Genomic DNA, 27,627 nt, shown 5'->3' with positions numbered 1-27,627 from the left:
GAACTCAGAGTTACTTAAATTTTTTATTAGTTTTTTTTATTATTTCATTTTGAAAAATGTTTCATTTTAGTTTGGTTTTTATTAGATTTAGTCTTAGTTCAGTGTTGTAGGGACAAAATATTTGAAATTTCAGAACAGGTAGACATCCAGAGTCAAACTAAGATGCCTCCCGTTCTTAACTGTATTGTCAGATTTGACAGAATTCAGATGAAAGCCTTTTAGTTGGTATATTGATTTATTTTATTTAGTTTTGTGAGTAAACACAGTTTTTTCAGTTAGTTTAAAAAATATATATTTTTATTTAATATAGCAAATATGCAGTTAGTCGGGTAAGGTTACTTATTCTGCCCATAGGTATGAATGTGAGTGCAAATGGTTCAGTCAGTCTCTATGTGTTAGCCCTGCGACAGACTGACGACCTGTCCGGGGAGTATCCTACCCTGAAACAGAAATGTGGGCTTGACACTGAGACATAAAGGTAAACAAACAGAGACGGGGACAAGAGTGAGCCACAGAGGGAACCACAGAGAGCCTGAAAATACACAACCTAACAACTAAAATAGCCAAGGCACAGATAACTGACTAATAAGGGTCAGGAAAAGCAAAACAACCACTATAAACAGAATGGCAAACAATTACACAGAATATCAAGATTAACCAAAACTGCAAAACTAGAGAAACCTAAGAATCCCAAAACTAAAGAAAAATTAAATACTCGCACTATTAACATCACTGTTTGATGAACACTTATTTACAGACCCCAAAGTGCCACTGCGCTGAAAATTGTTAACAAACAATGTACACAGACACATATACATATATAGTGTGTTTCCTTCCAATTGATTAATGTGTCCAGGAGGTATTAGGGAATAGACATACATGCTAGAGCTGGGCGATATATCGAGTTTTTAAAACATATCGATATATTTTTATACGAGATATAAGATGTGACAATATCCTTTATATCGATATAGTCTATGTTACGTTATAATTATAGTTGTGGAGCCGCAAGTTTGCCTCTCTTTCGTCCACTTTTGTCTCTACGCAACGTTACTCGGCCTCGCCTCTCTCCTTCACTGAAGACAACTCCCCCTCCTCCCCCATCGCTTCACGTGCAGGCAGCGACAAGACGTTAACGGAGATTTGCCGTGTCCGAGTTACTGCGCATCGCCCCATGCGTGGGGCTGGACGGCGTCAACGTGTTAACGAGCTAACCATGCTAACGAGCTAACCGCGCTAACCCTAAAATCCTTTCATTCTCTCAAAAGTTGATAGCGCGCCTTATGTATGAATTCTGTTTGTGCTTGATGGCCGCGAACCGATTTTATGTGGTACACGGCGCTCAGCAATCTGTCACAAATGTTTGAGTACGACTTTGGTGAGCTACGGAGCTGCACCGCTTGATAGATTGTCGGCACATTACGGCTACTGAGGAGCTTCGCGGAGTGATACGTACTGTGCTTCAACGTAATATTACCCTACTGTGTATAAGGACCATAAATGGCACCTGTAAGAGACGTGGTTATGAAGCGGATTTCAAACTCCAGGCTATCAGTCACACAGTAAAACTTGGGAACAGAGCAGCTGTGAAATCTGTCTGTCTTTGTTATTACGCTCAGCGTCTTTTAGTTTACATTTTGACTGCACAATTGTGAGCTCTTTGTTTAGCACAAAAACAACATTGTTTTCTTTTATTTATGGAGCATTATTATTTAATGAAAGCTCATAATTTAATTTTGAGTAATTTTTCATGTACATCTGTGCTGTATGTTAATAAAAGTGCCTGTGTGACATCTGGGACACAGCTTTGACTAAGAACTCTCTTTTTGTTCTTACTTTATGGCTTAAAAAAAATATCGAGATATATATCTTATATCGCCATCCAGCTAAAAAATATCGAGATATGAATTTATAATATATATATATATATATATATATTAGGGGTGCAACGATATTCGTATCGATATTGAACCGTTCGATACAGTGCTTTTGGTTCGGTACGCATATCGAACAATACAACATTTGTAATTTATTTTATCAATTTTCCTTCTGACGATGCTGTCTGTGTTGAGCGCTCAGTGAATCTGTGTTCGACTACTCCGCCTAGGCTGCACTGTCGAGCGCAGATCCACTGAGCGCTCAACACAGACAGCATAGTCAGAAGGAAGAGCGCAGGGCAAGCTAGCGAGACAGAAGTTAAGCTCTCCTTGCAACAGGCAAGTTGAACCTCATTCAGATCTGGCGTTTGGAATTATTTTGGTTTTCATGTGACATATGACCCTGAAGGTAAGCGAGTCATGGACTAAAGTAAAACAGTATGTTGGATGTGCCATGCAATGCTCAATTACATTGGTGTGAACTAGTGTGTTAGCGCAGTTAGCTCGTTAACGTGTTGGCCGTCTAGCCCCATGCACGGAGCGATCGGCGGTAGCTCGTTAACGGAGATTTGCCGTGTTGTGGCGTTAAGGTCATTTCAACGAGATTAACCTGAAAGCACTAGTGGGAACACAACGAATATGAGTGCACATTTATGCCGACATCATCCTAGTGCAAAGACAAGTGGAAGCAGACAAAAAAAAGCAAGCATGCTACTAACTTTAGCCGAGTCATTTAGACAGGTGTTAGCACATGATTCTCCTTATGCTGCTGAGAATATAGCCCAGAAGAAGCGGATAGTATAGCTTTTATTTTGGAAAGAGCCATTTCTCTGTAATAAATTCTCTTTTCCAAAGATGAGTGATTCCTCAATCAGATACAGGGCTTGCAATATCGCTAGCCCGACGTCCCGGAGCTAGCGATTTTTTCAGTTGGGCTACCAAAATCTATCTCTTCCCTGCCCGTCGGGCTATTGTAGGAAAAATATATGTCAATGCTTTTGCATTCTTTCAGAAATGTAGCTGGGTAATTATGTCATTGGCATCGGTGAGCCACTGTCAATATGTGACATATTGAAGTCGCGTTTGAATTTTCGCTTGTTTTTTTGCTTTCACTTTGCAATCGTGCGAACTGTGTATAGAGAGCGACAGCACTGATCTGTGAGTGATGATAATTTGTGCACCAATTCCTCTGACATCGTCTTATTAATCGTTAGCTTACTATGCAAACTATGCAAATCGAATTTCCCAGAGGAACCCACCCGAGGGATTAATAAAGTTCTATCTAATCTAAAAAACATGACAAGTGAAATCTCCCGCAGCAAGCTTAAACATGTGAGAGGTTGATCGCGCAGAGAATCGCTGAGCTTATGTGAATGCGTGTGTAAAAGCATTTCAGTTCTGCTGAGCCAAATAAGACAGGTCAGGGTGAAGAAGTGACAGCCAAAGAAAAGCTTACCACAAAACGGAGAAGTTATGATAAATCAGACTATAAGGCAAAAAGAAAGTGCAGCTTTATGGTTTCATGGACAAAAGAATTTCTGTGGCTGCAATATGACGAGCTAAATAACCAGGGCTGCACATAAGTGGTCCGCAGGTGCGCATTCGCTGTCAAAATAAAAAACACACACAAGGGTTAGGGTTAAATTTAAAAACTGTACTTTTGAGTTAAAATATATATTTATAATTTTAATAAATGACAAATTAAAAATGCATGAACATTTTTTTGTATCGAAAAAATATCGAACCGTGACACCAAAGTATCGAACCGAACCGAATCGTGAATTTTGTGTATCGTTGCACCCCTAATATATATATATATATATTAGGGGTGCAACGATACTCGTATCGATATTGAACCGTTCGATACAGTGCTTTCGGTTCGGTACACATATGTATTGAACAATACAAAATTTTTTATTTATTTTATCAACTTTTCTTCTGATGATGCTGTCTGTGTTGAGCACTCAGTGGATCTGCATTCGACTACTCCGCCTAGGCTGCACTGTCGATTGCAGATCCACTGAGCGCAGCGCAAGCTAGCAAGACAGAAGCTAAGCTCGTTGCAACATGGCAACTACCTCAGCGCTACCCGAAATTGAACCTCCCCCACCCTCATTCAGATCTGGCGTTTGGAACTATCTTGGTTTTCATGTGAAGCGTGACCCTGATGGTAAGCGCGTCATGGACAAAAGTAAAACAGTATGTTGGATGTGCCACGCAATGCTCAATTTGTGGGAACTAGTTAGCTTATTAACGTGTTGACGCCGTCCAGCCCCACGCACGGGGCGATCCGTGGTAACTTGTTAACGGAGATTTGCCGCGTTATGGCGTTAATGTCATTTTAACGAGATTAACGCTGATAGCACTAGTGGGAACACAATGAATATGACTGCACATTTACGCCGACATCATCCTAGTGCAAAGACAAGTGGAAGCAGACAAAAACAACGCATGCTACAAACTTTACCCGAGTCATTTAGACAGCTGTTAGCACATGATTCTCCTTATGGGGACCTAATATGTTTAATATGCTGCTGAGAATATAGCCCAGAAGAAGCGTATAGTATATATATAGGCGAGTGGCTCCAGCAGATCCCGGGAACAACATCGGAGATCTCTGTCCAGAAGAGCGCAGTCCTAGGAACAGCTAAGATACTGCGCAGGACCCTCAAGCTCCCAGGCCTCTAGCTTGAAGGATTGACTGCCCACAGGGGCGAGTGGGGAATTATCATAAAATATAATTTTCCCAACATAGTTTCCAATGAACAATGACATTACAATAATAGAGCACCCAATTTAATTATACTAATGTGCCAGCAGCTAAAAAACTGAATATGTTGCGCAAACAGGTGAGAGATAACACTGATGATTCTAATAGTAATGTTTTGTCACTGAATTCATTTTTGTGATCTTGTGTAATTGATTTTTACATAGTTTTTATTATATATTTTATTTGTGTTATTACGCTTTAGAATAAAGGTCTGTTTTTACTCAGGCTACGAGACAAGCGTCTGTTAGGAACTAGATATCATTGGTGGAAGAAATTGGAAACAAATACTTTTAAGGACCTGTTGGGCAGTCGTACACGATGCATAAAAATCAGAAATGGCTGACCTATTGTGGCTGATCACCCCTACATCTCCTTCTGTATCTTTATACAAGAGGCTGATTAAACCCTAACCCTAATTGACAAATAAAGTTTTCTATTCTATTCTATTCTATTCTATACCTGATTTCAACATGGACCTTAAACTTGGGCACAGAGCAACTTCTGTGTCAAAGTGACCCAGCTTTACTTGTAGAGGATCTTCACTGGTAATGAGAACTGGCTTTCTGGCTATGACCCAGGGACCAAAAAGCATGTCAATGTGCCATTCAGATAGCACATAGCACGCTGAAAAGACATAAGATTTTTGGCCACGCGTAGACAATCTTAGCTTACCGCCAGCCCTGCTCGCCACAGTTGGCTCCCTGTGACTTAGTCCTCTTTCAGAAAAATGAAATTGAAGTTAAACCGGTGCTGTTTTGACATGCTGGATTAGACCAGATCCACTGCTCATTGCAGATAAAACACAAACGGTCATACGGGGACTTCTAGGAAGCATTTAAGAACTAGCAGCAGTAGTAGAGGTATGTTTTTGTTTTTTTAATAGGCATAAACTTATAATGGTAAATGGCCTGTATTTGTATAGCGCTTTACTAGTCCCTAAGGAACCCAAAGCGCTTTACGCATCCAGTCATCCACCCATTCACACACACATTCACACACTGGTGATGGCAAGCTATATTGTAGCCACAGCCACCCTGGGGCGCACTGACAGAGGTACATCCAGATAATCTGGATCCTGGATGTAGTTGCACTTGTTCTTACTCATTGTATAATCTCAATTATAGTAGAAGAGTAATGCCATCTTCACCATTACCACGTATCACCAACATTTTCCATTATTTGAAAATGGGTGTTGGTGAAGCGAAGACTTTCATCAGTACACTACATATGAGAAGTCAGTCACAGTCAATAGGTGTCAATGAGGGGGCCAAAACTCAACCGAACCTCTCGACTATCACTCTTGTCTTTCACATATCAATAGGTGTTTGCAGCTCTGCATCAACTTTAATGAAGTCTGTCCCATTCTCTGCTCACACCTTTTAATCTTGTATTGACGTTTCTTGCCAGCCTTGTGATAATAGCTTATAAGTCACCTTTATGGAGGCAGCAAATAAAGTGGTAACTACAGCTATTGAAAGGGCGTCAGAGGCAACAGAGCCAGTAAAAGTAAGAAATATGTAATAGGATTCTCTTTATTTCTGATAGAGGAGAACTGCTTTGCAGACAACGATTGAGAGAAAATTGAGGTGAGATTGAAAGTGTTTTTGATGTCCCCCTTCTTTGATGGGGGAGGTTGTTTTTTTTTTTTACTTGGATCATTGTGAGTACATTCAGTCTGGCTGCTTTTTGATGGTTGGCAAGCAGGAGCTGGGGTGGAAATGCAGGTGCAGCACAATGTAGAACATCTGCATCTACGTCTCGGTGGAGAGAGAGAGAAAAAAAGAAAACAGGCATTAAAATCGAAAAGCCAAAGCAAAATGGAACGGCATCTGTCCTCTGTGTTTAATGCGGGCCGACCCCTCCATTGTGATGCAGATATGCGTCACCCCAGCAGCACCTCAGGTGATTAGCTGCACTGTATTTGTGAAAGATTGTATAAACAAACAGGTGTCCTCCACTCCCTCTGCAGCTCATTATGCCTCCGCTCATTTTGTTTTGCTTTATTTTATTGCATCTTTATCAACCGAACAGTGACTATTTTGAAGGAACAGCAGGCTTCCTGAGTGAATAACTGTGTAAATGTGTGTGTGTGTGTGTGTGTGGATGTGAGGCAAGAGAGCGAGGGTGCATATGTTCTGCACAGAGTGTCCTAGACATATTGGGGGCTATTTCCTAGTCTCTAATGGGGTGTGTAGAGAACAGTCTCCCTTGTGTAAAATGTGACTCAGGCAGACAGATCATGTTGCCTAATGGCAGGTGAGAGATGGAAATGCTTCACAAAAGAGGACAAAAGCAGGACATTTTGGTATGCTTTTAACATACACGGAACAAAAAAAACAGAAAAAGAGGGCTGAGACTGAGGAAAATGATGCAGAAGACAAAACAAGGTGATGTCTAATGCAACCCAGAGTGAGCTAAGGTAGAATAGAGTATTGTTAGGCGAGCAGAGCGGGGTGTTAACGGGAGATGTGGCAGATGCATTTATGAGTTTGTGTGCATTGTGTGCGCGCAAGCTCGCCTCGGAGCTTTTGTGCGAGTCATAGAGTGGGTGGCTTTGCAGCACGCCTCGAAACCTCTGCATCAGCATCTTCTCTCTAGCGACCAATTAGCTTAGACATTCAGAAAAAAAAATTCAAAATAACTTTTCTCCATTTGCATCTTTTTCATTTGCTTATCTCTCATTCAACCGGCAGCGCTCTCTCTGCCTCCTAGACTTTCTTCAGCTTCAGTGATGTCACACCTGCAAGATAATTGGATAAACTCAATTCAAAGCGAAAGCTCACGGAAACCAAGACAGTGAGGCACCATTTAACAGCTGCAGAAATGGGGCATTGCTGAATATATTCAGGAAGGAAACGCAAACACTTACCTGATACCCGATACCTCTGTGGCATTTCACCCATCCTCGTTATTTTATTTAATAATGCAAGTCATCCTGACGTTAACGTATGGGGACATGTACATCTTGTTACAACGCCCGCATAGTTCCGCTTTTTGTGTGTGTTTCTTTTTGGGTTGGCGCGTACACATGTAGATGTAAAGAAAAAGGTATAGTTGCAAGTCTACAGCACGTGCGTTAAGGAGAAAATCTCCAACCCTGCTGTCTGCGAAGACTCTGCCAGCTTTATGGATCAATTCCCTCTGATTCTGGATGAATTATTAATGCCCACATTCTGGTTTTTACTGATGGGCAAATCATTTGGGATGGATTTTTCTTGAGCTCCGAATGAATTCATCAGTTGTTTAAGGTGTCAATATTATTTCCTGATTTTGCTTCTGCAGAAAGAAGCGCTGATCCCGATCCCTAACGCGGGGACGTTGATGCTCTGACCTTGAGCAGAATGCTTACAGGGATCACACCTGCCACGCGCCACCAAGAAGCCGCGTGTACACAGCACGCTCATCTGCGGTCTGTTACATTGCTTAGCATAAATTAGCAGCTGCCAGTGTATCATGCATTTTTTTTTTTTTTTTACATGCAGGCAGTGCTGCTTCAATATGATAATTCAGGTCTGAATCCTTTAAACGGCTGCTGTGAGCACAAGTAGAACTTAACATGGGTTATGCAGACGCCAGTTGAAGTTTCATTACTGCTTAATTAAACTTTAAATTTAATTCTGCATCTTTAGAAGCAAAATGCGAGCGCGTTCTTCCACAATTGCCCCTAAATAAGTATGCGGCAGAGTGACTTAAGAGACAAATGATATTGTTAGCTTTATGTCAAAGGTGGTGCCAATGCTGCTTTGAGACAGTGACTGACGGCTCTGTTTGTGCGAGAGCTCAGCCAGAACAGGATGAATAGAGCACAGTTAGCGTTGCCAGCTGAGATCAATAGGCTACAGTCTCAGGTAAGCACCGCGGCTCACCCTATGGGTATTTCCTGAAACAATGATAAATGCGAGATGTTGCCTGCTTTGAAATGTGATATTTTTCATTTGTCGTGTTATATCACGTCATATCAGTGATTATACAGGGAAAGAAATGAGGAGCGGAGGCTAGCATGAGACATTATTCCATTATCTCATAGAGTAATGTTTTACACAGCCTCAGTGGACCTCGATAACAGCGAGGCAATAACAACACCAGGATATTAGAAATCCATGTTTAAAGTTTTTGCACTTCAGTTCTTGTGATGAAATATCAAAGGGAACCAGCGCTCGGGCAGTGCTAGCAGCAGCTTCAAAATTGTCCCACATGATTTAATGTGTTCTGTGCAGACTTTATAAGATGCCACTGTCAGACACGCAGATGTGAGAAAGAGGGAAAGCAGGAGAAATCTCCCTGCAACATGACCGTCTGCCTGTGGTAGCAGTAAGACAACCACGCCGGTACCCAAGGGACCTATCAGCATCTGCGGTAAGAACAAATGGCTTCGCTGGCTGGTCCTGTACAGCGACCGCAGAGTGAGAGGGGCTCTGGGAATGACCTGTAAACCAAACACATCACCACATTTAGTCTGTTGCCTTATTAATCTAATCAACAGCTCATTCAGTGCTCCTCAGAGACGGCCATCAAAGCACGGCCGAGAAACCAAAAGAGACATGACATTCTGGTCTGTGAAACCTGCTCGGCAGATGAGTTTATTTTCTGATTCCAGTCTGAAACGGTCAACTTTGTTTCAGTGGAACCATGAAGGTGAATGCTGAAGTTATCCTTTGTTTGCCAATATCCCACCATGCTTGCATTTACAGTATGTTGACAGAAGCAATTCAGCGCTAAGACCTTGGAAAACCTCTCTCTGTTTAGTCCAAAAGGGAAGCTGATAAATACCCCCTCACACTGCAGTGCTTCTCTTACAGGGTGCTGCCCTAAGGATGGAAGCTACAGTCACAATACTCAGTAAGCGGTAAAGGATCCTAGACCCTTATATAATAATAATTGTTATTTCATCAGATTCACTCTGTCAAGTGTGTCGTTACAGTATGAGGTAGTTAATAGCAGGTTTCACAATCTCTACAAAAAATAATGTAAAAAATTAAGAAAAATTTGATTGTATATCCTTATTACATTATCATAAAATCGTTTTTCATGAATATCTGCTCGATTTTCTGCATTACTTAATATTAACAACTGGGATTATAACTGAGAAACAGTTATTATTACAACATTGACTAATCTGATCAACTACTTTCTTTCAATGTATTTGTTTTGTGTATAACTCATAACATTTGAACCATCTGTCTAATATTGCCAAAACAGCTCTGACCCATTGAGGCACGGGCTCCTCTAGACCTCTGAAGGTGTGCCGTGGTATCTGGCACCAAGATGATAGCAACAGATCCTTTCAGTCGAGTAAGTTGTGAGGTGTGATCTCCATGGATCAGACATGTTTGTCCCACAGATGCTGAATTGGATTGAAATCTGGGGAATTTGGAGGACAAGTCAACACCTCAAGCTTGTTGTTGTGCTCTTCAACCCATTCCTGAAACTTTTTACTTTGTGGCCGGCTGTTTTATCCTGCTGAAAGAGGCCACAGCCTTTAGGGAATAGTTTCCACGAAAGGGTGTTTATTATCTGCAATAACGCTCAGGTAGGTGGTACGTGTTAAAGTAACATCCACATAGATGGCAGGACCCAAGGTTTCCCAGGAGAACTTTACTCAAACCATCACACTGCCTCCACTGGGTTGCCTTTTTCCCATAGTGCACCTATCCCCAGGGTAAGCCATGCACGCACACCTGGCCACAGTTCTGAGGCTCACATGCTCATTGCTGGTGCTTTTGATGGACAGAGGTCAGCATGGGCACCTTGACTGGTCTGCCGCCCCATACTCAACAAACTGTGATACTCTCTGTATTCTGTAGTGATGGGTCGTTCGCGAACGAAATGGCTCTTAGAGCCGGCTCTTTGACGTGAACGACGCGAGCTGGCTCCTTATCGCGAGTCGTCACGTGGGTTTTTTTTTTCTTTCTCTCACCCTCTCTCTCTCTCTCGCACTTTTTTTCGCTTCACTCTGCACTCGAGCCTTGTGCTTTACGCTGGGCAGAGGGGCGGTAGTTATACTCAGTAGCACAGGAACAGAGCCAGAGGGAGAGAGAGAGAAAGAGAGCCAGGGACAACAACATCACATTAGAAAGGTATAGTAATCATCCACAACTATTTTACGTTGCAGATGATAAAGGATTCAGAAAGTTTATTCATGCAGGCCCATATGACAGAGAATATGCATGTTCTTCTTGTTTTAATATTATAATTTATATTTAATTGTGTTGTGGTTTGCAGTGTTTTGTGTTGTTTTCACTTTAAATTTGTAAAAGGAAAAAGCTGAAAATTTAAATAGTTAAAAGTTGAAATGTAAATAGTTGATTTTTGTATTATATGATTTATTTATTACATTTTATGTGGAGTGAATAAATAAAAGTATATTTACGGTGGCCCCTACAGACAAAGCACATACAAACTTCAAATCACGTACGAACTCTGAAGCATGTACAAACTCCAAAACACGTACAAACTCCGAAGCACATAAAAACTCAGAAGCACATAAAAACTCAAAACACGTACAAAAGACAACAGAATTGCTCCAGGATGCTGGGCGCAGTGTTGAGCTTTTGTTATCTTGTGGCTACACAAGCCAGCAAGTACCAACGACCGGATTTGGTGTGTGGTAGTAACAGGTAAATGAACTTTTTTTTAAATTATTTGAATATATATGAGTGCCTGTGTATAAATACACAAACAATACACACATGCTTTCAATTGTGTAATTTAAGTGATCTAGTAGCTCGGCTTTGGAAGTTCAGTTCATGCTAGAAATGTGTTTTGGAGTTTGTACGTGTTTTGTCTCTAGGGGCCACCGCATATATTTATATATAAACATATATAAATAAAACCACTTTTTTTTACATTAGTAATTCCTTTTGTGCATAATTTTATATTATTGTTAATAATAAATAAATTAAAGCAACAAAACAACCTGAAGAGCCGGTTCGGAGCCGAAAGAGCCGGCTCTTTTTAGTGAGCCGAACCGAAAGAGCCGGATCTCTAAAAAGAGCCGGAAATCCCATCACTAGTATTCTGACAGCTTTCTCTCAGAACCTGCTGGGCAGACGAGGTTTGAGCTTGTCTGTTTGATCGAATTACCGGACCTGCTTCCAACCCTCACTCACCACATGCATCTGTTTCTTCCTTGGACCACTTTTTATAGATACTGACCGCTGCAGACCAGGAACACCCCCCAAGAGCTGGAGTTTTGGAAAGCTTTAGTTTACCTATTTTTCCTGCTTCTAACACAAACTTTGAAGAAGAAATGTTCACTTGCTCCCTAATATAACCCACCCACTAGCAGATGCCATGACGAAGAGATAAAAGTGTTATGTGCTTCACCTGCCAGTGGTCATAACGTTGTGCTTGATTGGTGTATACACACAAAAAATGTGAATAAATATATACGAGTCACTGAAGTCCAAATAAACTGTTTATAAGCATTACATTTACCCTGCTAAGCCAACAATTTAGTCTTCAAAATGATGGTGAACAAAACATGAATCTCAAATTGCTTTTTTGTTTTCAACCAACAGTCCAAAGGCCAAAGAAATTCAACCTAGTGACAGACAAATAAATTGTTCTCATCTTAGAATTAAAAAGAAAGGATGTTTTGAAGGTTCGCATTTTTAACAACATTAATGTCTGCAGTATAGGTGCAAGTGTGAGAAAATCAAATCTCTGAGCATTCGAATGCAGTTCCATCAGTTGAGCCTCCAACTTGTGTGTAAACTCAAATAAGATCGAACACTCACTGATCAGATTTACAGACAGAATATTTCTAAAAGGTTCGTACGGATGAACTGATTTATCATCTCTATCTGCGACTGGAGCAGAGCAAACAGTAATGGCATTTCCAAAAAGTCTCACCTCAAATGCATCATTAAGCAGAGGCAGAATAACGAAATTATCAGCTATGAATAAATAGACAATGAAGTGAGGGAGCTTGAATTCTTGAAAAATGCATGATTTTAACCTTCTGAGTCTGATTCTTATTTGGGATGCATTTTAATTTCTCCTCACTATTTGTGATTAGTTGGACCTGTTATAAGTATGGTAAATGGCCTGCATTTTTTTATAGCACTTTACTTAGTCCCTAAGGACCCCAAAGCGCTTTACGCTACATTCAGTCATTCACCCATTCACACACTGGTGATGGCAGCTACATTGTAGCCACAGCCGCCCTGGGGCGCGCAGACAGAGGCGAGGCTGCCGCACACTGGCGCCACCGGGCCCTCTGACCACCACCAGTAGGCAAACATGGGGTTAGTATCCTGCCCAAGGATATTTAGCATGCAGCCAGGAGGCAGCCTGGGATCGAAACACCGACCTTCTGATTAGTGGCTGACCTGCTCTGCCACCTGAGCTACAGCCACCCCACTTATATACCCCAAGTATATAAATTTACGAAGTTTGCAGCAGAACACCATAAGAAGTCTGTGTGAGCTGCTGTGTTTCTGTCTAGAGGCGAAACACTAAACAAAGTAAAAAATACTGCTGAGCAGAATGACGAAAAAGTAGCAGAAAAGCCAAAATCATTTCCACATATGAGGATGTGAACTCTCAGAAGAATTATTTTAAATCAGTCCTCAAATTCAGAGGTTCAAAACCAGTCGGACAGTTGACTGACAGATAGTTTCATGGTGAAGTGAGGCCTGTTCCCTTGATATTCCATGACAAATCAAGCCGATTAATTATTTGGATTTCATCACAATTTTTAAAATTGTATTTGGTACCGTTTCACTGGAACCTTCAGTATGAGGTTCGGAGCAAGTGAGAGCAACTATCATTACACTAAGAAACCAAAACAACCCTATCAGAGAGAACAAGAACTCAAAAGTCTGGTATATTCTTAAAAACAATAAACACACTGACTAGTTCAGTAGCACTAAAAGGCCTGAAAGACCACGGAAGAAAACTAAAGTGGATAATTGCAGTGTTATTTCCTTGGATAGGCAGAAAAAACTTCTTCACAATAACTAACCAAGTCAAACACATTCTCGAATAGGTCAATGCCAAGATCTACAGTCAAGTGATGGCTGTTTATGACAAGGTGCAAACCACCAGTTACACTCAAGAGTGAGAAGGCTTTGCCTCAAAAGTTGGGAAAACATCTTTGGACAGATTGAATGGAAGAGAAAAGTACAGCGAGGGAGAGAAACGGCTCGGGAAGATAGCACATCATCCGTGAAACATGGCCGAGGTAATGTTATGGCCTGGTCATGTATGGCTGCCAGTGATAGCAGCTCACTAATGTTTATTGATGATGCGACTGGTGATAGAAGCAGCTATGAACTATGTAATCTGTACTTTCTGCTCAGATTCAGCCAGATGCTGTAAAACTGGTCATACAGGGCTTCTCAGTGCAAATACATAATAACCCAAAGCATACTGCAAAAGATATCCTTCAACGGCCAAATCAGTCACCTGATCTCAACCCAATAGAGCATGTTTTTTTTGGGGGGGGGCTATGTCAGGAAGTGTATCCGGTATAAAAACTGCCAAATCAAACATGCTGAGCTACCCGCTGTGGTGACCCCTTGTGACAAGGGAGCAGCCAAAAGTAGCTAAATACAAAACTGAAGGCAGAAAGACCAACAAATAAGCAGCAGCTGAAGGTGGCTGCTGTGAAGGCCTGGCAGGGCATCTCTAGGGAGGAAACACAACATTTGTTCATGTCCATGGGTTCTAGACTTCAGACAGTTATTGACTGCAAAGGATTTTCATCCAATGCATAAAAAACAATTCTTGTATTTAAGAATATGTTTGTTTGTCTAGTTACTTTTGTGCCTCTTGATATAGGGACTGTGTACAAAAATGACTGTAATTCCTGAACAGTTAATGCAACACTTTGGTTTAAAGTCTTGACTCAAAGCTGAAAGTCTGCACTTCAATCAACACGTGATTAATCTAAAATCCACTGGGTTAGTGTACAGAGACAGAGAGATCATGCAGGAGGAAGCGCGGTAAGATGTAAAACATATGCAAAAACTAAAACTGAAAATCAGGTTTCTTGAGGAGAGTTTGCAACATACACATTTACCCTGAAAATGCATTTGTTTTTTCAATCAGAAGGCAACAACAATAATAGCTCTGGCTCAGGCTGTATTTACAGGGTAATGAATGGGTGCAGCTTTCGCATGCTCATACAGCAAAACAGCCAGCAGTCACTTCCAGGCCATGCTCAGACACACATACTCGCACACACATACTTGCAATCATAAACACACACCTGTGAAAGCAATGATGGGAGTTTGTCTGTTTGTGCTCGCAGGGTCATGTTTGCCTCATTTAGTCACTATTGTTGCGATGATAGAAACTGTATGCAAACTCATTTGAGAGCGGGACATACAGTCAGTTTGGATTAGGTATCTGAGCTCTCAGCGTTTGAAATTAAATTACAAAGTGACAACAGATTAAATGTCAATTTGTTGCTGAGAGACACTGCTGGAATTTGTTTGCTCCAACTTTGTAACTGTGCTTAGCTTTAAGTAATGAACTAGTTTGTTTACTGAAAAGTGAAGCAAAATTTCCATCGTTCAACTGGAAGAGAAGTGCATATCTGAAATTAGGCTAGACAGACGGACAGACAGACAGATTTTGCAAGCAGGGATTGTTCAGTTAATGAGCTAAAAGACAATGAAGGGAAACTGAGGTGGACTTTATCTACTTTGAACAGCAAGTGGCTGATAGCATAGAGTCATAAGCGACTGCAGCTCACCTGGGCCTTCCTCTATAAAAGCTGCTCCATGTTTTCATTTGCTCTCTCTCTCTTCTCCATCTACCTGACATCATCCCTCTTTGGTGTCTGTGGTTTTCTTTTTATTAAATTCTATTTTTATTTAAGTAATTATCTTGTGTGGGCTCCCCACTCGGCACTTACATAGAGCCATTGTGTGACCGTAAAGATATAGAAGTACTGATGTCGGAAACATTATAGGTATTACAGAAGTTCATATAACCTGTAAACATAATAAATGCATTAAAAAAAGAACTAAGCATGAACTTATTACACAGTAAGGCAAAACAGAATGTGAGCAAAGACGTGTAATAAATGACTCAGCGATTTCTTACTCATACATACAGTACTGCACAAAAGTTTTGAGTCAACCCACATTTCTTTATATTTTAAGAAATACGTGCAAAGATTTATTTAAATATGCAACCATACGTACGACATATGAGGAAAAACTACGGTGGCCCTGAGAGGCCAAATGGACTGCAACTTAAGAAAACACCAGCAATAAGAAAAACGCTGCAAAAGCACACAAAACACAACGGAAATAGGAAAAACGAAATAAGAAGAAAGAAAACAGAAATCGGGAAAAAAAAACCAAAACATATTTCCAAAAGCACAAGGGAAGTGTTTCTGGGGAGACAATAACCCGACGGACCAGTTGCAGGAACCAATATGCTAAGAATTGCGCTGGGAGACACAAGAAGTGGAGGATCTGTCGGTTTTGTGAGGAAAGAAAAGATGAGAGGTAAGTGTGTTAGCCTAACTATTAGCCTAAAATCCGTCATCAGTATTATATGAATCATGAGATTAAAACACTTGCCTAGCATGTTTTGGTTCCTGCAACTGGTCCGTCGGGTTATTTTCTCCCCAGAAACACTTCCCTTGTGCTTTTTGGAAATCATTTTTTTCCTATTTCCGTTGTGTTTTGTGTGCTTTTGCAGTGTTTTTCTTATTGCTGGTGTTTTCTTAAGTTGCAGTTCGTTTGGCCTCTCAGGGCCACTGTAAAAAACAGAGTTGGTGCATAACAAGCCTGAAAGTCAATATTACAGCTCAAATTTACGCAAGCTTTCTTTTAATTTCTTTCAGTAGACTCCAGGCTTCATGAAGGACATTTTCTGCTTGTTTCATTGTGTTTTTCTATTCAGGTATGATTTTACTACATGGGATCATTGTCATCCTGAAAAATGGAGCAGACTCCCTCCAGATGATATTATACTGTGGATCAAAATCTAAAGGTGGTTTTGACATAGGCTGTGTCGTGTTTTACAGAAGGCTGCAGACACTTACTGTTGTACTGCTGCCCTGACTTCCTCTGCACATATTGATAACTTGAACCAAAAATGTCAAATTTGGTCTCATCACTTCATAGAACCTGTAGCCACTGATTTTCAGTCCAGTTCTTGTGATATTTGGCATACTTGAGCCTTTTCGTCCTGTTTCCGTTCATTAAAAATGGCTTCTTGGCAGCCGTTTTTCTGATGAGGCTTCACCGAGCAGTAGATCGATCAATTGAAGCACCAGCTGCATCTCTCACTTCCTGTGTCAGGTCTTTGCTTGATTTTTTCCTGTTACTTCAGAATATGACTTTATCTGCTGAAGAAGTTTTTTTTTAGTCCTGCCACTTCTTTTGTCCTTTTTGTTTCTTCACATTCTGTAAGGACACTGTGCACACCATGCTGAGATATGCGAAGGTTTCAGGTAATAGTCATTTTTGGACTCACTTTGTTGGTGCCAAAAGACTATTTTGTGTCTGTCATACTGTGTTATGTTTGGCATTTTCATAGGCTAATCTAAAGAAATGGGAACAAATAATGTGTTTTTATTACAAGCTGCTAGTAACAAAGTGACTGAATTTAAAATTGGTCCTTTGCTGTCTGTAATGTGTAGACACAACATTGGTTCATCCCATGCCTTGTTTATGCATAAATGATTCATAGGTCAGTGTTAAGTGGCTTTACCAACAAAAACATTCCTGTGAAAATGGTCAGGTAAAATCAATGGACTGAAAATCAGTGGAAAAAGCAGCCAATTTCCAAAGAAGAACTTTAAAAGACCTTCAGAAATTTTAGACAAGTATTTTAGACAACAAAAAAAAAGAAAAATAACTAGAAAGCATGGCTCCTTCGAAACAAAAATATAAAAAATTAGGGTTGCAGTGTTGCGGACTTTATACCGGTCCATCATGATGAAAAGAGAGCTGAGTGGAAAAGCGAAGCTCTCAACTTACCAGTCGATCTACGTCCCTACCCTGACCTGTGGCTACGAGTTCTGGGCAATGACCGAAACATCAATGAGCTTTTTCTGAAGCGTTGTTGGCCTCTCCCTTAGAGTTAGGGTGAGGAGCTCAGCCGTTCAAGAGGGGCTCAGAGTACAGCTGCTACTCCTCCACATCGAAAGGAGCCGGTTGAGGTGATTTCAGGCATCAAACAAGGATGAGAAAGGCATGACCCTCTGGGAGGAGGCCCTGGGGCAGACCCAGGACACGCTGGAGAGATTATATCTCTTTGCTGGTCTGGGAACACATTGGTGCACGCCTGGATAACCCTGTGACCTCGGATGAGTGGAAGAAAATGGATGGATGGGTGACACAGTATTGTACATTATTTCTACTTTACAGTAAACAAATCACATTTAAAGACCAAAGCAACAATTTTTCTAACAACTATTGCAGCTAGAGCCTAAAGTTTAATATCATCTAAACTATATTAAATGACAATACACAGCCACATATTGCTCGATCAATCCACACACTAGTGTTGTGCTGTAAATATTTACTGCTGGTTTGTGCATTTATCCCCAGCTGCACAAAATGCACTATTTACTCTTAAGTAAATATAATTTCCTAAAGAAACTGCAGAGCCAAGCTGTCTTAGGAAATTAACAGAAGAAATATGATTAGGGTTGCCAACCGTCCCTTAAAATACGGAATCGTCCCGTATTTCGAAACAAAAGTACACGTCCCGTATTGAGCTAATAAGGGACGCACTTTGTCCCGTAATACAGTGAGAATCAAAAGTAGTCTATAAATGTTTATGGAATTAACACTTTGTTTGAAAACATAATTCCCAGCCCCTCTCCTGCTTTGTGACACATGAGCTGACAGCACACTTATGACAATTCGAGTATGACAATTCAGATTACCGCTCATCTCATTGGTCGAGGAAAGGTCGCTTGCGGAGAAAATACCGGAAGACGACAGATGACCACAACAAGAAGCATGGCCAACAGGGAAACAAACGCCGACACTGCGGTGCAAGTCTCGGACGACAGTACACCTAAAGCTGGACATACACTGTGCGATTTTCAAACTGCACGATTGACTCGCCCGATGCTCTGATGCGACCTGAGTGCTCACACTGTGCCTCCATAAAATAAAGGTTATAACAGAAAATCTGTCGCTCTCTCTCGCTTTCTCTCCCTCTCTGTCTTTCACTCACACAGACACACCACCACCATCAACTTTGCTAAATTGCTAATGAAAAACATTGATCAGGCAGCTGTGATTAAGCAGCAGTGTAAATCCAACTATTTTCACGGTTGTTGTGGTCGTGATAATTTTGTGATGCCACATCGAAAAGGCTCGGATGAGCTTTTCAAAGTTCTACAAGTTGTGCCTCCATCGCTTGTGTCCAGAACACCGTCTTTTTCACCGACGTTTATGTGTTTGCGCGTGAGCAGTGTGAGCGGCTGCGGTGACACGTCACGAGCGATTGATGATCGGAGCTGGTCGTGAGGTGTTAATTGCTTCTCGTTACCCCACGTATACTACACGATGCACGATGAAGGCCAAAATCGGTCCGATCACCAAATCGGTCGCACGACTCAAAAATCGGCTCAAAATGGGCCTAAAACCGCACAGTGTGAGCCCAGCATTAGAGCAGCAATGTTTGTTCCCCTCAGAGAAAGGGAAGAATGGGAAAAGGAAAACACCTGGCTGGAAAAAGTTACTATGGGCATGTGCAGTGAATATCAGCGCTATGTGGCCAGAAGTGTGATAATATAACTTATTTTGTGTAATAAACAACTGCAAGGATAGATGATTACAACAAATAGATGACTAATACATAAAAGTAATACATAGATGAATAATGATGATGAGTTATGATGCGTAATCATGGGAACAAGCGGGTTTACAAACAGGAGCAGCTGATTAGCATTAGAAAAGCTGAAATAATACCTCAACTGAAGCCAATTGTACTAAATGCACTAAATGTGCACTGTTACAAGAATATTTTTCTTTCTATTGTTTTCTATTATTTTAAGTTAAGCAGGACAGAGTTCTTTTAAAGAAAGATTTACTTATATTCTCAAAAGTTAAGCATGACAGGCTTCTGTTTAAGAAAGAGACCTGTTTTACTGTGTTAATGTTGTCATTTTGAGCTAAAAATAAATGGCTAAATGATCATTTGTTTCCCATATGGTCATATCACAAAGAATATGCATCTGCTTAAATCAACTTCAAGTCAAATGGTTAAAAAAATAATTTCACACACAAAAAAAGAGCTACCACACTGGGAAGGGTGAAGACAACTGGCCCTGGCCACGAGGTGTCCCTTATTTATTTTTCAGGGAGTTGGCAACCCTAAATGTGATGTTTCTGTAGCTCGACGGCGTGGAGCATATAAAACTGGGAAAACTGTCCAGTCACTATATGGCTTTGCAAAGTGCGAAAACTGCTGGGGGTGGGGGCTTATTTTGAACTTGTCACTGTATTTTGCACCAGAAAGCACTGTGTTGCAACTCATTAGAATGGCTCATGTCATCAAAGTGACTATCTAAACTGTTAATTACATTGAGCCAGAGGTCTAATTATGTCAGTTTTACAGCCTTTCTTACTGACAAAGACATTACCCACAGCCTACCCATACCAAACCAAGCTGAGGATGAGTTTCTCTGATGGTATTATTTCTGACTGAGGAAAACAACTGCAATTGCATATTTCTCGAGACATCTCAGACCGGTCACCATCTGTTCATACTAAAAGGAAGGGGGGGAAATTATGGGGGCAAGTTATTACGCAGCCATTTTACTGGTCACACTGGGCTGTATGTGGCAAAATGAATTTGTGTCCTACTTTAGGAGGAACAACTGAGCTTGGGGCTGCAAGAATAGCGAGCTCTGAGTGAGAAGTGAGATAGGCTAACAGATTGCTTAGGTCTTGCCGTGGGATTTATGGAAATTCTATAAAACATAAAACATGGAAGAACACCTAGAGGAAACATTTGTTTCTATGACAGTCTGCACTTTGTGTGGCTTCTGCACGTTTCCGATGACAGAGATGAACAAAGGGTCAGCGATGTGACCCAGGGTCATAGTGCTGTCCAAAAGGCCAATAATGCCTGTGACAAATGTCAGAGAATCTGGTGTTACTGTGAACCTGCATGGATTTATTGATTCCCTCTCTTTTTGTTTCTGTTCACAAAAGCTCTGACTCAAGTTTTATGCCCACTGCAAGCCATAAACATTTCCCAGAGTCAACAACATCCCTCCATTTTTTACACAGTCTCCCACCTCTTCCCTTTGTGTGACCGGCCTCTTCATTTGAGTGGATTTGTTTTGTCCCTCTTGTTTAGGCCTGGGCTAATCTCCCTCATCGGCACAGCTTTGGCCTGCTCTTTCACCCACTCTCCCTTGGAAAGACTGTTTGTAGTAAAGATTGTAATCTAACGGCTAATCTTTACGGCTTTCTCCAGGGCAGGGGCACAGAGCCTGGCCGAATGATTTGCCAGAGATGCAGAAACTTCTTTGTGAGCTGGGATTGAAGGAAAGAGATTCTACACATATTCAGATGTGGCAGCTGTCGCTGCTGGAGTTGTCAAATAGTGAGCCAGAAGGTGTGTCAGGTTGTATTTGTTTTATGATAACGCTCATTACTTATAGATTCTCATACAGTTCAGTTTTCCTTACTGTATAGAGAGCCAATTATTCAAAAACAGAAGATGTGTGTCTGAAGTGTTCCCTACTACTCTTCCTCTCTTTGCTAGTAAAGCCACATATGTCTGTCATAATGAGGCACAAGCAGTACCACCAAGCTGCCTCTCGTCACTAACACAACACAAAGAGATTTACTAATGCAGACTGTTAACACAGCCAGTTTTAAACACAGCCTGGGTTTTATACAGCACTACAGCAAGCAGTCCCTGGACGGCATGCATTATACACATCTAATTAAGTCTTCACATGTCTATAATAAACCACATTATGCCTTTGGGGGCTAGAGGGCAGGTCAGTAGCTGGCGTCGAGCTTGTGTGAGACAGCCAGTTGTCAGCACACATGTGTGCGTGCATGTCCGAGTTTGTGTTTTTTCAGAATCATGCCGATGATAGCTATTTAACTTTCACTAATTAACTCAGAATAAATCAGGACACCACAGTAAATATTTGTAGCCAAGGGAGTAGAGCGACGGAGATGCTCCTCTGCGGTGCTATCACACCACTGGTTGATGAGAAAGGACTGTGGCGGGGGTTGAGTGAAAGATGCACAGAGAAAGGGACAAACTGAGACAGAGAGACAGAGATGGAAAGAGAGCATGGCTGAGGAGGGCAGCTGGCCAGCTGTTAGTATAGTTTGATTGGCCTGTGGAGAGCTGCCTCTGTCTTTTCATGGCACCAGTAAAGTGCAGTCCTCCCAGTAGCAGGTGGCCGCTGCCCATCGCCTACCTCCCCCTGGGACAGCAGGGACAAAGATCATCAGTCGCTCCCTTGTTTTTTATTAAACACCTTCATGGTCTGCGGCTCCATAGCTACTGAGAAGGAAACAGAAAGGCTCTTTTTTCACACAGAATAATTAATCAGCACATTAAAGTAAGGAAACAAAGTCTCAGAAGACCTGATGCTACAAATCAGAGGCGCTTCAAACAGCCCACACAGATTTACACAGGTTGCTTCAGACATGGCATAAAAGTGTGGAGTAGTCGGCCTTTCCTTCACGAAGCCGGGCTTGGCAGTTGGAGGGATAAGGCTACGGTAAACCGAGGGAAAAGAACAGCCTCTGTAAGTGCTCTGAGTGCTTTCACCCCCCTCTTCCTCTCCACCCGAGCAGCTTGACAGCCAGGTCTCGGTGACCGTGTTTGTGACAATCAGGCTACCTCACATCATCACTTGGTTTAGCTGTTGCCATAGCAACGCACGGTACAATAACACCGCCAGCCTCGGCTCGATTGTGAGCTGATACTCCTGGTGTTTGCTCTTTTCAGTGCCAGAAAACTGTATTTCCACATTGTTAGCCACACAACGCAAAGCAAACTCTAATTTCGCTCAGTGTCTCCATTTTTTTCCGTCTCTGTCTCTTGCCCCCCCTCCACCCCCACGCTCTCCTCTCTCCACTCCGTCTCTCCAGAGGGGTGTAATTCAATTCTCTGAATACACTTCAGAGAGGAGTGTGAAGACTCATTTAAGCCTCTCTAACACTTGTGAGTTTTTGTACCAAATGTTACTTATTTTCACTGGCTTTGGATCCTGGAAGGCCGTGCGTTTGTTTTTTTCTGGCTTCGTCCAGTAATTCAACTATTCTGAGGATTATTTTTCCTGGAATCTGAGATGAAATTCAAGCAAACTGCAAAATCAGTTTGGTTTCAAACTTTGCAAAATTACTCCTATTTTTTGCTGAAACAATTTTGTCTGATTTCTCATATTTTTCAGGGGTGATAAACGGTCCTTTTTTAAAAATAGCAGCACCGACCAGGATTCACTGGCGTTTATTGTAGAAAAAAGCCTAATAAATGAATGATACCACATATTAGCCTGCGCGGCTATTATCCGAGGAAAATGAATGTGAGGTTCATTCGTTAACTGCCCCTCTTTGTTATTCAGATTCACTCCATTGTGCAACTTCAGCACCGTGAAGGCAGAGCAAAGAATCAGAAGTTGTCTGGCGACAAAGGTGTTACTCAAAGGTGAGACAGACTGATGGGACAAAAGCTTTGAGAGGCATATTGTAACACTGCTCCTCCTTGGAGTGGTTATCTCCCTCCACTGTCCTTGAGCTTTTTTGAGCAAGTCAGCAGACATTCTGCCAAGCAAAGTCCATTTCTTTAGAGGTACACGTTTATATAAAAGCAAGGAAGCAATCTCTTACCGAACGGTTGTCCGTGTGTAATTAGGATTACAGTCACATTCAAATGGAGTGTTTACTTGGCTCTGTGTCGTGAGCTGTGGCAGCGAGAGCTTTTCTGCTTGTGGATATGAGCTGGCAAGAAGGTCAGGATGTGGGCTGGCAAGAAGGGCACCGTGTCACTCCCGACCTCTCGGAGGGGCTTTGCTGCGAGGGGTGGGGTGGGAAGGGGGACGATGACATGTGTCTCGCTCTGCCAAGTCCTGCTCCAGCACTGTAATAATACCCAATTATAACCTGGACTAATTGGAATGGCGTTTTGTTTTTCTTTCTGTTATTTCAGAAAGCTGACAGCAACAACTCACGGAAGGATCGATGGCGGATTACGAGGCTCATGGAGCTGCATAGAGAGGAGGGCTCAGACTGAGGCAGCAGCTCTCATTAAAGCCCGGCCTGATCTCAGCCAAGCCCTGGGAAAGGAGGGTGAAAAAGGCAGGAAAAAACAGAGGAGGGAGGAAGAAAGGGGAAAGCTGCAGGAAGAAAAAAACACAGAGAAAAGTTTACTGTCCCCTTTGGACATGGCCTCTGCTGGACTCTTATAAATGGGTATTGTTCCCCATGAAGCACACAGCGACTGTTTACAGTTTCCCATAAAGGAGGGCTTTATTCCTGCTCAGGGATGCATTGTGACAAGATAATTTGAATAGCTGAGGTCTTACCACAAAGCTATAAACATTTACGGGCAGTTGACACGGAGAATAAAGAATGAGCCACGTAACCTCTGCAAGATGCCGGCCTGACTCCTGATGACACAGCCAAAGCTCAGTCGACTACTTCCAAACTCTGCCGCCGTCCTCAACACGCTGGCAGACGGGGCGAGGAGGAGAGACAAACGCAGAGAGGAAAATGCAAACGAGCACATAAAAAGGAGCAAAAGAAAGACAGATAACTAAAGAGAGGCGATGCAGGTCTCCGACGTCCCCTTTGACTTGTTCCACAATGAAATGGCGGTGTCTTGTTTTTATGTTTTATCACAGAAGTCGACCGCGAGAGCAGACCCACGGGAGCAGCCAGACATGAGGCTGAATTCGATTAGACGGTAATCGGAGATGGGCAGGCAGTGGTGCAGTCAGCGCCCGCGAGCCGAGGGGACTCCATAAGCAAACTATCCCCATGACTTTCTAGTTTAGCGATCCGTCGCGGTGGCCTTTATGAGTGTTTATAATCCACGACTTAGCTTGGTTTCGAGCTTTGTTTTAACTCTCAAAACCATCCTCTGGAGTGCGTGCAGTAATAATATCAGGACTCAGATCCATTAATGAATTACCAACCTCATCTCACTGCTGCTGCCATCTCCACGGGCTTAAGTAGGGAAACTGAGGTCTTGGGGAATTAATCACATTGGATTGCATTTTCTTTGAGGCTTTCCCATCTACACACAATCTTCCACCTCTCTGTCTATCTTTCCCGCTCTCACTGCTACAAAGTTGTGTTTCCTTTTTCCCTTTTTTCTCCTTGTGCCTTACTTGGCATTCTGTTCATTCTCCAAGATGTTTCCAGCGTAACCAATGATTAACAATTATGCCAGTGCATCTAATTAATGCCGGCTAATTACGAGGTTGAGATGCTGATGGGGAATGGGGGGTAGGACTAGGAGATTGCAGCATCAGAAATAATCAGGAGAGAAGAAGAGGCTGTAGCAAAAAGCCAAAAAAAAAAAAAACAGAAGAAGATGAAGAGAGGGAGAAGATGAGTGTCTTAATTGGCGTGCTCAGTTTTTGTCTCAGGACCCTGAGCTTATTACATTAAAAAAAATTTGTAAAGTTGTGCATAAAATTGTTATACTCACTCATCTAATTTATTAGCCATGTGCATCACATTAAAGAAAAAATAAAAGGGATACACAGGATGTCTGTTTTCCCACTTCTGAACTGGATGGGAATTAAGTTTAAACCACGTGAGGTCCCTGGAGTGGCGGGGAAACTCAAGCCATAATTACGTCCATAAAATGCCCACAGACAACTAATTTGCTGTTCATTTGTCAAGAGCTGGTAAACCGAAATAGCCAACGCATGCACGAAACACGCACACACACTTCGACCTTTAATATATATATAAATCACACCAACTAACGATCGCTCGCTCTTCATTTACCCTATTTCTTTTTTCCTTCTTTTACAATCCACACACCATAGACCTCTGCCCAGTTTCCCACCTCAAGCAATACTTCATTGGGAAAATAGCCAAGAAAAACGAGCTCTCTCCACGGCTCATAATGAGGCTGCACGGAGCGTTCATTAGCATAGTCAGTGTCTACGGTCCTACAGTATATCGGGGCGTTATGTTCAGTGACGTTTTTATTCCTACAACTATTCTGTAAGGGCTCCATAATACTGTCCAAGAAAGAAAACACATCATATATTAAAGGGACATGATTCCTGCTTCCTATTCAAATGAGCACATCTGAAGAGAGCAAAGATGGAAGAGGGGGGAAAAAGAAAAGGGAAAGGGGGGGCGTGGTTGGGGAATTACCCGGAGAATAGTAATTATATTCAGAGGAACCAATTTAGAGTGCATGTTTGTTGTTTTTTATCTTTCGGCTCAGAGAAGAGGTAGGAGGCTGCGCAGCTCGGAGCGGTGACACGGGTCCTCTTCAGTCTTCCGAAGTGCATTAAACTAAATGATTGACAATGATTGAAACCACATGGAGCCTGAGGCAAATTACCGGGGGTGAGACTTCATTGTGCAGATCTGCTGCTGAGCTGCTTTCACAATTCATGTTTAGAGTGGGGTGGGGAGCTTTCTGCAAAAAAGGGATATTTGTTAGTCATACAAATGTAACATAAAGTTCAAGAGGAGGATAAAGAAACGTTTCCGCATCCTGTAAGAAAGGATGTAGCTCTCAGTGGGTTGTGAGAGGCTGAGCTAACACTGCGGCCTGCTCAAACACAATCAGAACAGCAGCAGGTGAAGTCAGGGCCAACAAGCTCGACTCCAGGGATGTTTGTCATCGAGTGTTGAACAGGGCGGGTGGCGGTGGTGGGGGAGTGGAGGGTTATGTTTAGCGCTGTCAAAGCGAGCTATTTGTGTTTGAGATGCTGCATTGAATAGCGCTTCCACCTGGCAGAACTCAGCCTGAGTGGATTTCCATCTATTTTCCAAGTCCTCACCCTTTTAGTGTCAAGGTAGGAAGCGTTAAGTTCGATGGGAATCTTAAATAATAAATCAATAGTGCGGCATTTATTTCTTTATTTTCATTCAGGAAGTTGCATCTTAGTCAATATCCTGCTTCATTCATCCTCACCTCCATCTTCCTCGCAGCATCGTCGAGCCTCGCGTGCACATCTGACCTCGTTAAGTTCAAATGAAAATGTGCAAAATAATCAGCGGCTCCCATCAAAAGCAAACAAAAAAGAGCGAGAGAGAGAAATGGGAAATTTTAGGAGTGTTTCAAGACCACCCGTGAAAAATAAACATTAAAATTCAAGGATTGCGTGCAGTCTTTTTTTTGTAAAGCCTTCTCTTTACTTAAAAGTCCATTAAGTTGTTTCAAGCTGTGAATGGTGCGCATATAAATGTGAGCAGAGACGCATATTAAACCCTTGCTTTTCATAAGTGACATTTTTGTTAACGGCAGCTTAAGACTGATTTCTTTTTGAGTTCGGAGAAGCTGAACTTTGGGCATTTAGTCGCTGGCTCTCGACAGAAGTAAATGTCCAGTTAATTAGTTTCCAGGGTGTATGGGGCATTCGCAAGCAGGAAAAAGAAAAGGGGAAAAAAGCAACTGTCAGCTGAGTGTGCTTTTCAAATTCGTATAGCAAATGCCTTGGGGTAGGGTGGCAGGAGCCAGATGTAGTTGTCTGAGGACAATAGATGAAAAATTCGTCTAATATCATTCCTTTTTGGAAGCATTACATTACATAGGCATGAGGGGGTCTCTGGCAGTTCTGCTTCCAGTGAGACAAACATTTTTATCTTGCAACATCTCCTATCATGTAGGTACATTGCTGTTTAAGTTATTGTCTATGATGTAATAGCCAGATCCAGTGTAGTAAACATTAGAAGGGAATAGCTCACTGAATACTGTTGTGAAAGTCAATAGGGCTGCAATAACATAAATCAATGGCAGACAACAGCCCAAAGCTTATGCAATGTTCTACTAAATTAGGCATGTAACAATTAGAGCGGTGCATTTCTTTCCCCT

General features: G+C 41.9%; 1 protein-coding gene across 7 annotated transcripts; it reads left to right on the top strand.

The window, feature by feature from the left end:
* Positions 1-2,053: 2,053 nt before the first annotated feature.
* Positions 2,054-27,082, top strand: LOC309718407 (uncharacterized protein). Of its 7 annotated transcripts, none has more exons than XR_014279960.1 (4): positions 2,054-2,286; positions 23,183-23,265; positions 23,767-24,135; positions 24,805-27,082. XR_014279960.1 is itself a non-coding variant. In XM_082553606.1 (3 exons), exons 1-3 carry the CDS (start codon positions 2,275-2,277, stop codon positions 24,023-24,025), a joined length of 354 nt encoding a protein of 117 aa, XP_082409732.1. In that variant the 5' UTR covers positions 2,054-2,274; the 3' UTR covers positions 24,026-27,082. The 7 variants fall into 7 exon arrangements, 1 of the variants encoding a protein (XP_082409732.1); XR_014279961.1 differs by adding an exon at positions 8,865-9,003 and having other exon boundaries at positions 23,767-27,082; XR_014279962.1 differs by lacking the exon at positions 2,054-2,286 and adding exons at positions 7,933-8,495; positions 8,865-9,003 and having other exon boundaries at positions 23,767-27,082.
* Positions 27,083-27,627: the final 545 nt, after the last annotated feature.

This window comes from Aulonocara stuartgranti (assembly GCF_965226115.1).
Source record: "Aulonocara stuartgranti genome assembly, chromosome: 2".
In the NCBI taxonomy this organism is placed as follows: Eukaryota; Metazoa; Chordata; class Actinopteri; order Cichliformes; family Cichlidae; genus Aulonocara; species Aulonocara stuartgranti.
This window is presented reverse-complemented; position numbering and strand designations above follow the sequence as displayed.